This window comes from Haematobia irritans, chromosome 1, assembly GCF_050003625.1.
Source record: "Haematobia irritans isolate KBUSLIRL chromosome 1, ASM5000362v1, whole genome shotgun sequence".
Classification (NCBI taxonomy): Eukaryota; Metazoa; Arthropoda; class Insecta; order Diptera; family Muscidae; genus Haematobia; species Haematobia irritans.
This window is the reverse complement of record NC_134397.1, coordinates 106,452,988-106,467,032: the sequence shown is the minus strand read 5'-3', so window position 1 is coordinate 106,467,032 and position 14,045 is coordinate 106,452,988. Positions and strand designations below refer to the sequence as shown.

General features: G+C 37.6%; 3 protein-coding genes across 8 annotated transcripts; all 3 read left to right on the top strand.

Moving 5' to 3' along the window:
- The first annotated feature begins 796 nt into the window (after positions 1-796).
- Positions 797-9,772, top strand: LOC142221586 (ciliary microtubule associated protein 1A-like). 2 transcript variants are annotated; one of them, XM_075291332.1, is made up of 5 exons: positions 797-971; positions 1,036-1,248; positions 1,311-1,500; positions 1,573-1,833; positions 9,689-9,772. In XM_075291332.1, the coding sequence occupies exons 1-5, from the start codon at positions 959-961 to the stop codon at positions 9,690-9,692; spliced, it is 681 nt and encodes a 226-aa protein (XP_075147447.1). In that variant the 5' UTR covers positions 797-958; the 3' UTR covers positions 9,693-9,772. The 2 variants fall into 2 exon arrangements, with proteins under 2 accessions (XP_075147447.1, XP_075147446.1); XM_075291331.1 differs by lacking the exon at positions 9,689-9,772 and having other exon boundaries at positions 1,573-2,078.
- LOC142221585 (uncharacterized) lies at positions 9,689-12,538 on the top strand. Of its 5 annotated transcripts, XM_075291326.1 has the most exons (6): positions 9,689-9,805; positions 9,870-10,082; positions 10,145-10,334; positions 10,407-10,667; positions 12,281-12,298; positions 12,363-12,538. In XM_075291326.1, exons 1-6 carry the CDS (start codon positions 9,793-9,795, stop codon positions 12,403-12,405), a joined length of 738 nt encoding a protein of 245 aa, XP_075147441.1. In that variant the 5' UTR covers positions 9,689-9,792; the 3' UTR covers positions 12,406-12,538. The 5 variants fall into 5 exon arrangements, with proteins under 5 accessions (XP_075147441.1, XP_075147442.1, XP_075147444.1 ...); XM_075291327.1 differs by lacking the exon at positions 12,281-12,298; XM_075291329.1 differs by lacking the exon at positions 12,363-12,538 and having other exon boundaries at positions 12,183-12,298.
- On the top strand, positions 12,431-13,142 carry LOC142230411 (uncharacterized). Its single transcript, XM_075301057.1, has 3 exons — positions 12,431-12,575; positions 12,638-12,794; positions 12,902-13,142. The coding sequence occupies exons 1-3, from the start codon at positions 12,431-12,433 to the stop codon at positions 13,140-13,142; spliced, it is 543 nt and encodes a 180-aa protein (XP_075157172.1).
- The last annotated feature ends 903 nt before the right edge of the window (positions 13,143-14,045 follow it).

Below are 14,045 nucleotides of genomic sequence, written 5' to 3'. Positions count from 1 at the left end.
GAGGCCAAAAATATTATATGCTTGGAAGAATTTTCCCCAAAGAAGATTGTGCTCATTCCCTCATATAATTTTCCCTTCCACGAAATTTTTTAGATCTTGGCACCTTTTTCTGGAATACAAATAATGTTGAAGAAATTTTTCAATTTTATACATTTTTTAAATTTTACCTTTCGCCTGGACGGAGAATCGAACCGAGAACCAACAGATTTTAAGCCAACACACTATCCACTGGGCTACGTAGCTGTTATAGTCCCCATTAGACTATTATCGCTATAAGTTACATTTATATAGCATAGTTTGCAGCGCCCACGAGCCCATGCAAGCATAACATTATTTAACAGAAACATACAGTTATTGGTCACGTGGAGCAGTGGTTAGGATGTCTGCCTTAAACTTCGAAATGTGTGTTATTAAAGATTTACAGTCAGAAACAGTGCTTAATATAAACGAAATGGACTGAGTTTTTGGATAAAGTACTACTTTTTTATTGCAAAAATAACAATTTTGTAACAAAAAACTGTTTTTGGTATAAAAGTTTGAAATTTTTGGGAGGAATTCAAAAACTCTAACAAAAGAAGAACGTGGAGTTCAGTATAAACATACATAAATAATTTTATAATATACACATAAATTTATTTAAACATTATCGTAGCTAGCAACATTCGAGTGCTATTGTGAAGATACCTCAAAAAGAGAAAAACTAAATTCTTGTAAACGGGAAAAAACCAAAATATTGAAATAATATGCCTTGTGATTCTCCTTTCAACCTAACCTACTTGCTTTTCCATGGATCACATTAACCATTCTATTTTTGTCATTAAAAAAATTATTTTTCATTTCTATTGTATTTTTAGTTAAGCAATTTTTTTCTATTCCATTTTCAATTATTCTTATTTAAATTTCTGCATCAATTTCACGCTTTAAATGTTCGTTGGTATATGGTGACTAATAAGACGCAATGGCTTCTACAGGTACGGAACAATTTATGTATATCGAGATGTTTTTAGGGTAAAACATCCGCTCTTTGTTTTCTAGGTCCAGGTCCCGTTTATACATTGCCACCTACTATAGGCTATGAGAATCACGATCAGAGGAAGCAGCGTATGCCACAATATTCATTTGGTGCACGCACGAAATTTCGTACCAAGAATATAGTTCCGGGACCAAGTTATAATGTTTCTGCCTTAACACGATATGGACCAGCTAAACCATTTGCTTTTACGTTGGCACCAAGGACTTTTATGAAAGGTGTGTGTGTAGAACATACTACTAGCATATGTTGAGTTTTCATTATTTCTTCTCTTGCACAGATTCAAAAAATATTGGTCCCGGTCCAGCGAATTATGATCTGAGTAAGTCACGCTATATAAATTCGAACAGTTCACCATCGTATTCGCTTGGGCGTCGAACTATAATACGAAACAAGATTGTGTGTCCGGGACCAAACACATATGGCATATGTGATAAGTTTGCAAAACCTTCGGCTCCATCATTCAGCATGTATGTCTGCACAAAGTTCTCTTTTTGAATTGGCTAATAGCTGTTATGTTTTTTGTTTGCTCCCCAAAACAGTGGCATGCGTACCAGTCTTAAAACTAAAAGTGCTTCACCTGGTCCCGCAAATTACAATCCCCGAAATTTGAAAACCTATTCACCACGAGCTCCGGAATATTCACTAGCACCGCGTACCTTTTATCATGCGAAAATATATGGGCCTGCTTCAAATGCCTATGACCGAACAAACTATAAACCTGGAAAGAATTCCCCAACATATTCATTTGGAGTACGGCATTCAAATAGAGCGCCCCCTATGATCGTGGCTTGTGATAACATGTAATATACCCAAGAGTATTTACAAAAAATTTAGCAATGTTATCACATTTTTGGAACTTTGTTCGAATGTACTTTTACGACAGTGTTCAAACAAAGTCCAGATTAGGGTTATTAACGAATAATGATGCTGAAACTATTTAAGATTAATTAAAGTGAGGAATAAATACATTTATTTTTGGTAAAAAATAATTCATATTAATACGATAATAAATTAAAAGTATTACTAAAAATGATGTTTGACATAACTTATGTGTATGTTCATTGAACTTTATACACGGATGAAAAAGACTGGTTTTCATATGTCTGGCTATAAACATTATATGTTTGGAAAACAAATTTTTAAACACCATATTTTTGAGTGCAAGCATATAATGTTCATAAACTAGCATAACATGTTTGGGACATATATGTTAATATGTTAGAACATATTATGTTTGGGACATAAAATGTTTGTAAATATAATATGCTTGGATGCAAACATATATTAATTTAGAAATAGCCTATAAACATATATGTGTTTAGTAGCTTGGAGCGCTATTTAACAGGGAGCGATATTGAATTAAGTTGGTGGTTGTTGCTTGTTATTACAAAATTAACATTTTATTTTTCCTTGGGCAATTGATCAGCTACTTCTTTGATCCTTACAAACTGTGTGGTCCGCTGTTCGAATCCCCGTCCGGCAAAAGGTAAAATTAAAATAAAAAAATCATAAAATTGAATAATTTCTTCTAAAATGTTTGTATTACAGAAAAAGGTGCTAATAACTAAAAAATCTCGTGGAAGTGAGAAAGATGTGGGGGAATGTACAATTAGGCAGAAACAAAATTTTGAGCATTCAGTTCGAAAACCTATGTTGTTAGCACCTATATTACCTGTTTATTTTCATAATTCATTATGATTGTAAATATATAAATAAATAAATAAAATTTTGAGCACAATATTGTTTGGGAAAAATTTTTTTAAGCATATAATATTTTTGTGTGCAAAATGCTTCCAAACATATGCTTCCAAACATATTATATGTTCACATAATAACATATTGTTTTTTTGGAAGACAACATTATTGAATTTGGATGCAAAAATACAAAATGTTTGGAAATTGACTATCCAAACATATATTGTTTAGACCAATATGCTTTCAAACATATTATATATTGGAAGAGATCAAACATATAAATGTTTGGGCAATAGCCAAAAATGTATATACTTGAAGCAAAATATGTTTGGGAGTATATGTTACAGAAGCGATTTTTTATGAGCGTGTACCAACGTTTAGTTCATAAAATGTTGGAGACATACTTAATCGTAAAAAATTTATTTAAAATTGGTAAAAATTGGTGCACCATAATAAAAAAATGAACTTACTGACGGTAAAACTGTCTTAAGGTATAAATCGTGGTAATTTTTACTACACCCTCAAAAAAATCACTTCTTTAACATATGTTCCAAACATATTTTGCAGGAAGCACATATATTATTGGATACTGCCGAAACATTAATATGTTTGTTTTATGTAAACATATTATATGCTTGGAAGCATTTTGAGGCCAAAAATATTATATGCTTGGAAGAATTTTCCCCAAAGAAGATTGTACTCATTCCCTCATATAATTTTCCCTTCCACGAAATTTTTTAGATCTTGGCACCTTTTTCTGGAATACAAATAATGTTGAAGAAATTTTTCAATTTTATACATTTTTTAAATTTTACCTTTCGCCTGGACGGAGAATCGAACCGAGAACCAACAGATTTTAAGCCAACACACTATCCACTGGGCTACGTAGCTGTTATGTTACATTTATATAGCATAGTTTGCAGCGCCCACGAGCCCATGCAAGCATAATATTATTTAACAGAAACATACAGTTATTGGTCACGTGTTGTTGTTGTTGTAACAGTTTATTGTGATCTCATCCATTTCATGTTATACGCTTGGTACATCAGCTTGTTGGCAGATCAAGGAACTCTGCGACTAAGATGGGGTGTGTCCAGAGTGATCTGGTGGTAAGTCGGGTTGGTTTGGCTGGGCAAGAGAAAAGATGACGCGTGTCGTGTGGCCCTTGGTTGCAAATTGGACAAACGTCAGCTACGCTGCTATCAATCACCGATAAGTAGGAATTGAGGCGGCTGCACTTGCCTGATCTTAATTGGGCCAAAACTACCCTAGTCTGCCGTGGGAGGTCTCTTTCCTCCGGTGCTATGGGCGGTGGTCGGACTCCAAGAACAGGATTAACCTTGTAGCTTCTCACCGCTTCAGCTACAGTATCCTCATGAATCCTGTTCAAACCTGCCTGGTACGCTGCTTGATCTAGAGGCTCTCTTTTATAGCGCTGGATCTCGCGCTCTAGATTATGTATATCAACCCTTACGTTCCTGGGTGGTGGTTGTGTATCCATAAGATGGTGGTTTGGATGATTACTGCGATAACAACCCAGGAGATACTGCTTTGACAACATGTAGTTGTGTCTTCGCACAGGGATGATCTTTGTCTCCACATAAAGGTGATCCAGGGGTGTGCTGCGGAGACACCCAGTCGCAGTTCTAAGAGCAGCGTTCTGGCAGGTTTGTATGTTATTCCACTGCGTATCACTGGTCTGCGGTGTCCACACTGGCGCTGCATAGTTTACCACTGACCGGCCAATTGCCTTGTAAGTAGTTAGCAAGGTTTCTTTGTCCGCACCCCAAGTACTGCCGGCTAGTGACTTGAGGACCTTGTTTCTACCACGGAGCTTATTACAAATTGCAGTGGCATGGGCAGATGACCTAAAAAGGCTGTCGAATGTGACCCCAAGAATCTTGGGGTAATTTGTGGTCGGAATTATTACTCCATCGACTCTGATATTCAACTGCCTGCGCACTTCTGCCGTCCATGTAGTAAATAGTGTGGCTGAGGATTTGGTGGGGGATATCCTCAAGTTTCTCGCAGTGAAATAACTGGTAAGATTAGCTATGTAGACGTTCAACCGATCGCAAATGTCATCAACATTGGGCCCAGATGCCAAGATTGTACAGTCATCCGCATATGATACAATCTCGACGCCGTCAGGAGGGGGTGGAATCGAGGACATGTAGAGGTTAAACAGTGCCGGAGATATCACCCCACCTTGGGGAACTCCCTGTTTAACTCTACGCGGTCTTGACTTTCTGTCCCTGAATTCCACGTACGACTGGCGTCCACACATATAATTCAGCACCCAACGCTTCGCTCCTGCCGGTAGGGACGTATTCTCGATGTCCTCAAATAATGTGGCATGGTTGACCGTATCGAATGCTTTTGATAGGTCAAGCGCCACGAGGACCGTCCTGTGACACGGCCTGGGCTGGTTAAGTCCCTTATTAATATGTGTCGAAATGGCATGTAAGGCTGTTGTCGTACTATGTACCTTACGGAATCCATGTTGATGGTGGGCAGCTGGAAAATTCTCCACAAGGCTGGGGAGGAGTAATGCCTCAAGTGTCTTGGCTACTGGCGAAAGAAGGGATATCGGTCTGTACGATTCACCTTTGCTCGAATCTTTGCCCGGTTTCAGTAGTGGAATCACCCTTCCCATTTTCCAGACATCGGGTATAATGTGTGATTCCAAAGACAAATTGAGGAGTCTGGTCAGGAACTCAACTCCCAGTATTCCCAGATGCTTCAGCATTAGCATTGAAATTCCGTCAGGGCCCAGCGCCTTAGATGGTTTCGCGCTGTTGATGACATTGGTAACTTCGGCTGCAGTAAATTGTGGTGTGTCATCGATTCGGAGACCACGTACACGACGGGTGGCTCTCCGTTTCGCTCTATCACTCTCGGGATGCTCGACAAACTGTCGGTTGAAGTATTTGGCGCACCTCTTCGGATCAGTCACAGTCACGTCGCCAAATGTGACTGAAATCCCATCATCCCTTGTGGAGGGGTTCGAGAGGGCTCTAACTGTTGACCACAATTTACCAGTTCCTGTTCCTAAGTTACATTGCTTCAGGTGCTCTAACCAAGTGTTCCGCTTGTGCTCGTCGACTATCTTACTAATCTCTAGATTTAGTTCTCTGATTCTAGGATCAGCAGGGTTAGCACGACGGCGTTCATCACGCTCGTCTGCGAGTCCCGCCGCTTCGGCTGGGAAGTTGGGCCTCACCTGGGCAATTCGACCAGCGGGTATGAAGCGAGCGGCTGCTGCGTTGATGATGTCCCGGAACTCCCTCTGGGCAACATGAACATGTGAGGGGGACGGGAGCTCACTGAAGCGGCGATCGGTGTATTCTCTGAAGCCTTCCCAGTTGGCTTTCTTTTGATTAATAAACGTCCGGCGTTCAGAGGTTATGAAATCGGAGGGTCGGTTGATGGTGAGAATTATGGGGAGGTGGTCCGAACCCAATGAAATGACGGGTTGCCAGGAGACGTCATTTATCAGACCAGGCGATGCTAACGATAAATCTGGCGAACTGCTGCAGTCACCCATAATTCTCGTGGGGGCCTCTTCGTTCACCGTGCAAAATGTGGAGTCGTCTATCTGCTCTGCCAAAGCTATGCCCCTCTGGTCATTACCCAGGAGAGAATGCCAAAGTTCATGGTGGGCATTAAAATCTCCTAGAACCAATCGGTTATGCCCGCTCAACAACCACTCAATGTTTGGGCTATAACCAGGAGCACAGCTACCAACCGGCGGTATGTACACATTGTATAGCTCTATCTCGGCAGCCCCACACTTAACTGCTACCCCCATACATTCCATGTACGGGTCATTAGTGTCTAGCACAAGCGTGATAGGTCTATACTGCACGGAACGGTGTAATATGAAAGCCAGGCCACCACCTCCATTTCTTTTGCGATCCTTCCGTAGGACATTGTACCCATCACAATGTCGTAGGCTGCAGGTGGGATTCAGCTTTGTTTCCTGGATCGCCGCGACCCTTATCCTTTTCCGATTCATAAAGTCTACGATCTCACTAATCTTACCACGGAGCCCGTTGCAATTAAATTGCAAAAATGATGCACTCTCCGGAACTGGTACAACAATATTCGGTGTAAGATGCTGCGGCGGAGAATATTGTTGTGCGGGAGAAGTCGGTGGGGTCACATAATCAGATGACCCACTGCTGCTGTCATTGGCACAGCATCCTGCCACGAAGTCAGTTTGACTATACTCCCGCAGCGATGTTAGGCCGGAGCAATTCCGGAAGTGCACCCATTCCATGCACCGGTTACACCTCACCGAAACCGAGCGATGGTGAATTCGATTTCGGCAGACGGCACAGTACCATGGTCCGGGGGTTTCCTCTATCCCGGCTCGGACCAAAAGCAGGCGGAGAAGGCTCCCCGGGATGCACCTTCTCCAACACGAAAAAATGGACGAGACAACACGTACACTGAGGTGGCAGCCGCTGGCCGATGGCTGGTATCCATCGGGTCAATCCGGTGCGTAGAACCCGCCGCCGTGAGATCGTCGCCCCCTATGATCGTGGCTTGTGATAACATGTAATATACCCAAGAGTATTTACAAAAAATTTAGCAATGTTATCAAATTTTTGGAACTTTGTTCGAATGTACTTTTACGACAGTGTTCAAACAAAGTCCAGATTAGGGTTATTAACGAATAATGATGCTGAAACTATTTAAGATTAATTAAAGTGAGGAATAAATACATTTATTTTTGGTAAAAAATAATTTATATTAATACGATAATAAATTAAAAGTATTACTAAAAATTATGTTTGACATAACTTATGTGTATGTTCATTGAACTTTATACACGGATGAAAAAGACTGGTTTTCATATGTCTGGCTATAAACATTATATGTTTGGAAAACAAATTTTTAAACACCATATTTTTGAGTGCAAGCATATAATGTTCATAAACTAGCATAACATGTTTGGGACATATATGTTAATATGTTAGAACATATTATGTTTGGGACATAAAATGTTTGTAAATATAATATGCTTGGATGCAAACATATATTAATTTAGAAATAGCCTATAAACATATATGTGTTTAGTAGCTTGGAGCGCTATTTAACAGGGAGCGATATTGAATTAAGTTGGTGGTTGTTGCTTGTTATTACAAAATTAACATTTTATTTTTCCTTGGGCAATTGATCAGCTACTTCTTTGATCCTTACAAACTGTGTGGTCCGCTGTTCGAATCCCCGTCCGGCAAAAGGTAAAATTAAAATAAAAAAATCATAAAATTGAATAATTTCTTCTAAAATGTTTGTATTACAGAAAAAGGTGCTAATAACTAAAAAATCTCGTGGAAGTGAGAAAGATGTGGGGGAATGTACAATTAGGCAGAAACAAAATTTTGAGCATTCAGTTCGAAAACCTATGTTGTTAGCACCTATATTACCTGTTTATTTTCATAATTCATTATGATTGTAAATATATAAATAAATAAATAAAATTTTGAGCACAATATTGTTTGGGAAAATTTTTTTTAAGCATATAATATTTTTGTGTGCAAAATGCTTCCAAACATATGCTTCCAAACATATTATATGTTCACATAATAACATATTGTTTTTTTGGAAGACAACATTATTGAATTTGGATGCAAAAATACAAAATGTTTGGAAATTGACTATCCAAACATATATTGTTTAGACCAATATGCTTTCAAACATATTATATATTGGAAGAGATCAAACATATAAATGTTTGGGCAATAGCCAAAAATGTATATACTTGAAGCAAAATATGTTTGGGAGTATATGTTACAGAAGCGATTTTTTATGAGCGTGTACCAACGTTTAGTTCATAAAATGTTGGAGACATACTTAATCGTAAAAAATTTATTTAAAATTGGTAAAAATTGGTGCACCATAATAAAAAAATGAACTTACTGACGGTAAAACTGTCTTAAGGTATAAATCGTGGTAATTTTTACTACACCCTCAAAAAAATCACTTCTTTAACATATGTTCCAAACATATTTTGCAGGAAGCACATATATTATTGGATACTGCCGAAACATTAATATGTTTGTTTTATGTAAACATATTATATGCTTGGAAGCATTTTGAGGCCAAAAATATTATATGCTTGGAAGAATTTTCCCCAAAGAAGATTGTACTCATTCCCTCATATAATTTTCCCTTCCACGAAATTTTTTAGATCTTGGCACCTTTTTCTGGAATACAAATAATGTTGAAGAAATTTTTCAATTTTATACATTTTTAAAATTTTACCTTTCGCCTGGACGGAGAATCGAACCGAGAACCAACAGATTTTAAGCCAACACACTATCCACTGGGCTACGTAGCTGTTATAGTCCCCATTAGACTATTATCGCTATAAGTTACATTTATATAGCATAGTTTGCAGCGCCCACGAGCCCATGCAAGCATAACATTATTTAACAGAAACATACAGTTATTGGTCACGTGGAGCAGTGGTTAGCATGTCTGCCTTAAACTTCGAAATGTGTGTTATTAAAGATTTACAGTCAGAAACAGTGCTTGATATAAACGAAATGGACTGAGTTTTTGGATAAAGTACTACTTTTTTATTGCAAAAATAACAATTTTGTAACAAAAAACTGTTTTTGGTATAAAAGTTTGAAATTTTTGGGAGGAATTCAAAAACTCTAACAAAAGAAGAACGTGGAGTTCAGTATAAACATACATAAATAATTTTATAATATACACATAAATTTATTTAAACATTATCGTAGCTAGAAACATTCGAGTGCTATTGTGAAGATACCTCAAAAAGAGAAAAACTAAATTCTTGTAGACGGGAAAAAAACAAAATATTGAAATAATATGCCTTGGGATTCTCCTTTCAACCTAACCTACTTGCTTTTCCATGGATCACATTAACCATTCTATTTTTGTCATTAAAAAAATTATTTTTCATTTCTATTGTATTTTTAGTTAAGCAATTTTTTTCTATTCCATTTTCAATTATTCTTATTTGAATTTCTGCATCAATTTCACGCTTTAAATGTTCGTTGGTATACGGTGACTAATAAGACGCAATGGCTTCTACAGGTACGGAACACTTTATGTATATCGAGATGTTTTTAGGGTAAAACATCCGCTCTTTGTTTTCTAGGTCCAGGTCCCGTTTATACATTGTCACCTACTATAGGCTATGAGAATCACGATCAGAGGAAGCAGCGTATGGCACAATATTCATTTGGTGCACGCACGAAATTTCGTACCAAGAATATAGTTCCGGGACCAAGTTATAATGTTTCTGCCTTAACACGATATGGACCAGCTAAGCCATTTGCTTTTACGTTGGCACCAAGGACTTTTATGAAAGGTGTGTGTGTAGAACATACTACTAGCATATGTTGAGTTTTCATTATTTCTTCTCTTGCACAGATTCAAAAAATATTTGTCCCGGTCCAGCGAATTATGATCTGAGTAAATCACGCTATATAAATTCGAACAGTTCACCATCGTATTCGCTTGGGCGTCGAACTATAATACGAAACAAGATTGTGTGTCCGGGACCAAACACATATGGCATATGTGATAAGTTTGCAAAACCTTCGGCTCCATCATTCAGCATGTATGTCTGCACAAAGTTCTCTTTTCGAATTGGCTAATAGCTGTTATGTTTTTTGTTTGCTCCCCAAAACAGTGGCATGCGTACCAGTCTTAAAACTAAAAGTGCTTCACCTGGTCCCGCAAATTACAATCCCCGAAATTTGAAACCCTATTCACCAAGAGCTCCGGAATATTCACTAGCACCGCGTACCTTTTATCATGCGAAAATATATGGGCCTGCTTCAAATGCCTATGACCGAACAAACTATAAACCTGGAAAGAATTCCCCAACATATTCATTTGGAGTACGGCATTCAAATAGAGCGCCCCCTATGATCGTGGCTTGTGATAACATGTAATATACCCAAGAGTATTTACAAAAAATTTAGCAATGTTATCACATTTTTGGAACTTTGTTCGAATGTACTTTTACGACAGTGTTCAAACAAAGTCCAGACTAGGGCAAAATGCTTCCAAACATATGCTTCCAAACATATTATATGTTCACATAATAACATATTGTTTTTTGGAAGACAACATTATTGAATTTGGATGCAAAAATACAAAATGTTTGGAAATTGACTACCGAAACATATATTGTTTAGACCAATATGCTTTCAAACATATTATATATTGGAAGAGATCAAACATATAAATGTTTGGGCAATAGCCAAAAATGTATATGCTTGAAGCAAAATATGTTTGGGAGTATATGTTACAGAAGCGATTTTTTATGAGCGTGTACCAACGTTTAGTTCGTAAAATGTTGGAGACATACTTAATCGTAAAAAATTTATTTAAAATTGGTAAAAATTGGTGCACCATAATAAAAAAATGAACTTACTGACGGTAAAACTGTCTTAAGGTATAAATCGTGGTATTTTTACTACACCCTCAAAAAAATCACTTCTCTAACATATGTTCCAAACATATTTTGCAGGAAGCACATATATTATTGGATACTGCCGAAACATTAATATGTTTGTTTTATATAAACATATTATATGCTTGGAAGCATTTTGAGGCGAAAAATATTATATGCTTGGAAGAATTTTCCCCAAAGAAGATTGTGCTCATTCCCTCATATAATTTTCCCTTCCACGAATTTTTTTAGATCTTGGCACCTTTTTCTGGAATACAAATAATGTTGAAGAAATTTTTCAATTTTATACATTTTTTAAATTTTACCTTTCGCCTGGACGGAGAATCGAACCGAGAACCAACAGATTTTAAGCCAACACACTATCCACTGGGCTACGTAGCTGTTATAGTCCCCATTAGACTATTATCGCTATAAGTTACATTTATATAGCATAGTTTGCAGCGCCCACGAGCCCATGCAAGCATAACATTATTTAACAGAAACATACAGTTATTGGTCACGTGGAGCAGTGGTTAGCATGTCTGCCTTAAACTTCGAAATGTGTGTTATTAAAGATTTACAGTCAGAAACTGTGCTTGATATAAACGAAATGGACTGAGTTTTTGGATAAAGTACTACTTTTTTATTGCAAAAATAACAATTTTGTAACAAAAAACTGTTTTTGGTATAAAAGTTTGAAATTTTTGGGAGGAATTCAAAAACTCTAACAAAAGAAGAACGTGGAGTTCAGTATAAACATACATAAATTTATAATATACACATAAATTTATTTAAACATTATCGTAGCTAGCAACATTCGAGTGCTATTGTGAAGATACCTCAAAAAGAGAAAAACTAAATTCTTGTAGACGGGAAAAAACCAAATATTGAAATAATATGCCTTGGGATTCTCCTTTCAACCTAACCTACTTGCTTTTCCATGGATCACATTAACCATTCTATTTTTGTCATTAAAAACATTATTTTTCATTTCTATTGTATTTTTAGTTAAGCAATTTTTTCTATTCCATTTTCAATTATTCTTATTTAAATTTCTGCATCAATTTCACGCTTTAAATGTTCGTTGGTATATGGTGACTAATAAGACGCAATGGCTTCTACAGGTACGGAACAATTTATGTATATCGAGATGTTTTTAGGGTAAAACATCCGCTCTTTGTTTTCTAGGTCCAGGTCCCGTTTATACATTGTCACCTACTATAGGCTATGAGAATCACGATCAGAGGAAGCAGCGTATGCCACAATATTCATTTGGTGCACGCACGAAATTTCGTACCAAGAATATAGTTCCGGGACCAAGTTATAATGTTTCTGCCTTAACACGATATGGACCAGCTAAGCCATTTGCTTTTACGTTGGCACCAAGGACTTTTATGAAAGGTGTGTGTGTAGAACATACTACTAGCATATGTTGAGTTTTCATTATTTCTTCTCTTGCACAGATTCAAAAAATATTGGTCCCGGTCCAGCGAATTATGATCTGAGTAAATCACGCTATATAAATTCGAACAGTTTACCATCGTATTCGCTTGGGCGTCGAACTATAATACGAACCAAGATTGTGTGTCCGGGACCAAACACATATGGCATATGTGATAAGTTTGCAAAAAACCTTCGGCTCCATCATTTAGCATGTATGTCTGCACAAAGTTCTCTTTTCGAATTGGCTAATAGCTGTTATGTTTTTTGTTTGCTCCCCAAAACAGTGGCATGCGTACCAGTCTTAAAACTAAAAGTGCTTCACCTGGTCCCGCAAATTACAATCCCCGAAATTTGAAAACCTATTCACCAAGAGCTCCGGAATATTCACTAGCACCGCGTACCTTTTATCATGCGAAAATATATGGGCCTGCTTCAAATGCCTATGACCGAACAAACTATAAACCTGGAAAGAATTCCCCAACATATTCATTTGGAGTACGGCATTCAAATAGAGCGCCCCTATGATCGTGGCTTGTGATAACATGTAATATACCCAAGAGTATTTACAAAAAAATTAGCAATGTTATCACATTTTTGGAACGTTGTTCGATTGTACTTTTACGACAGTGTTCAAACAAAGTCCAGACTAGGGTTATTAACGAATAATGATGCTGAAACTATTTAAGATTAATTAAAGTGAGGAATAAATACATTTATTTTTGGAAAAAAATAATTTATATTAACACGATATTATTATTTAACCGTCGAACAGAACGGACGTGTTTTCTAATAGCGGAGTATTTCATCGTAATAAGTACTTATTACGAATTTCACGTGTGGTGGAAATAATAAACCACCATGCAGCGAAATTCAAAGTCATCCACTGGGTTGCTAACTTCAGGGCCCAGTGGACGGGTAACGACTGAAGTTATAAATTTGGGCAGCGACCAAGAGTCAGGCCCAATTAATCGACCTGTACACGGGTCGACTGGCGGTGACACTTTGGCAAGTCGAACCTTTTCTAAGGTGACGACATCAAAAGGGGGCAATCCCTCTCGAAAGAGATTCAAGGAACGAAGAAATGCTTTGTTTATCCTAAAGAAATTAGGATCAGTCGACCCAAGCACGTTGTCGGCTAAGCAAAGCGATTCCTTAAAATGGGCTCAAGGAATTCTTGAAGCTGGAAAAAGGGAACGATCACCGGATGAGCTACCATCCTCTAAACGGGATCAAAGATCGTATGCCTCAGTTGCAAAAGACAGCCTTGTGATGGCTATTATTAATAAAGGAGCATTGGACGGTATGATTCCAAGGCAAAAATGGGGGGAAATTGAGAACGCGATGTCTGGTGTCTACTCAGAGGTGCGAAAAAAGTTTCCCGGACCAAGTCCTCGACGGCAAGATGCTGGATGGTATCAAGGACGATAT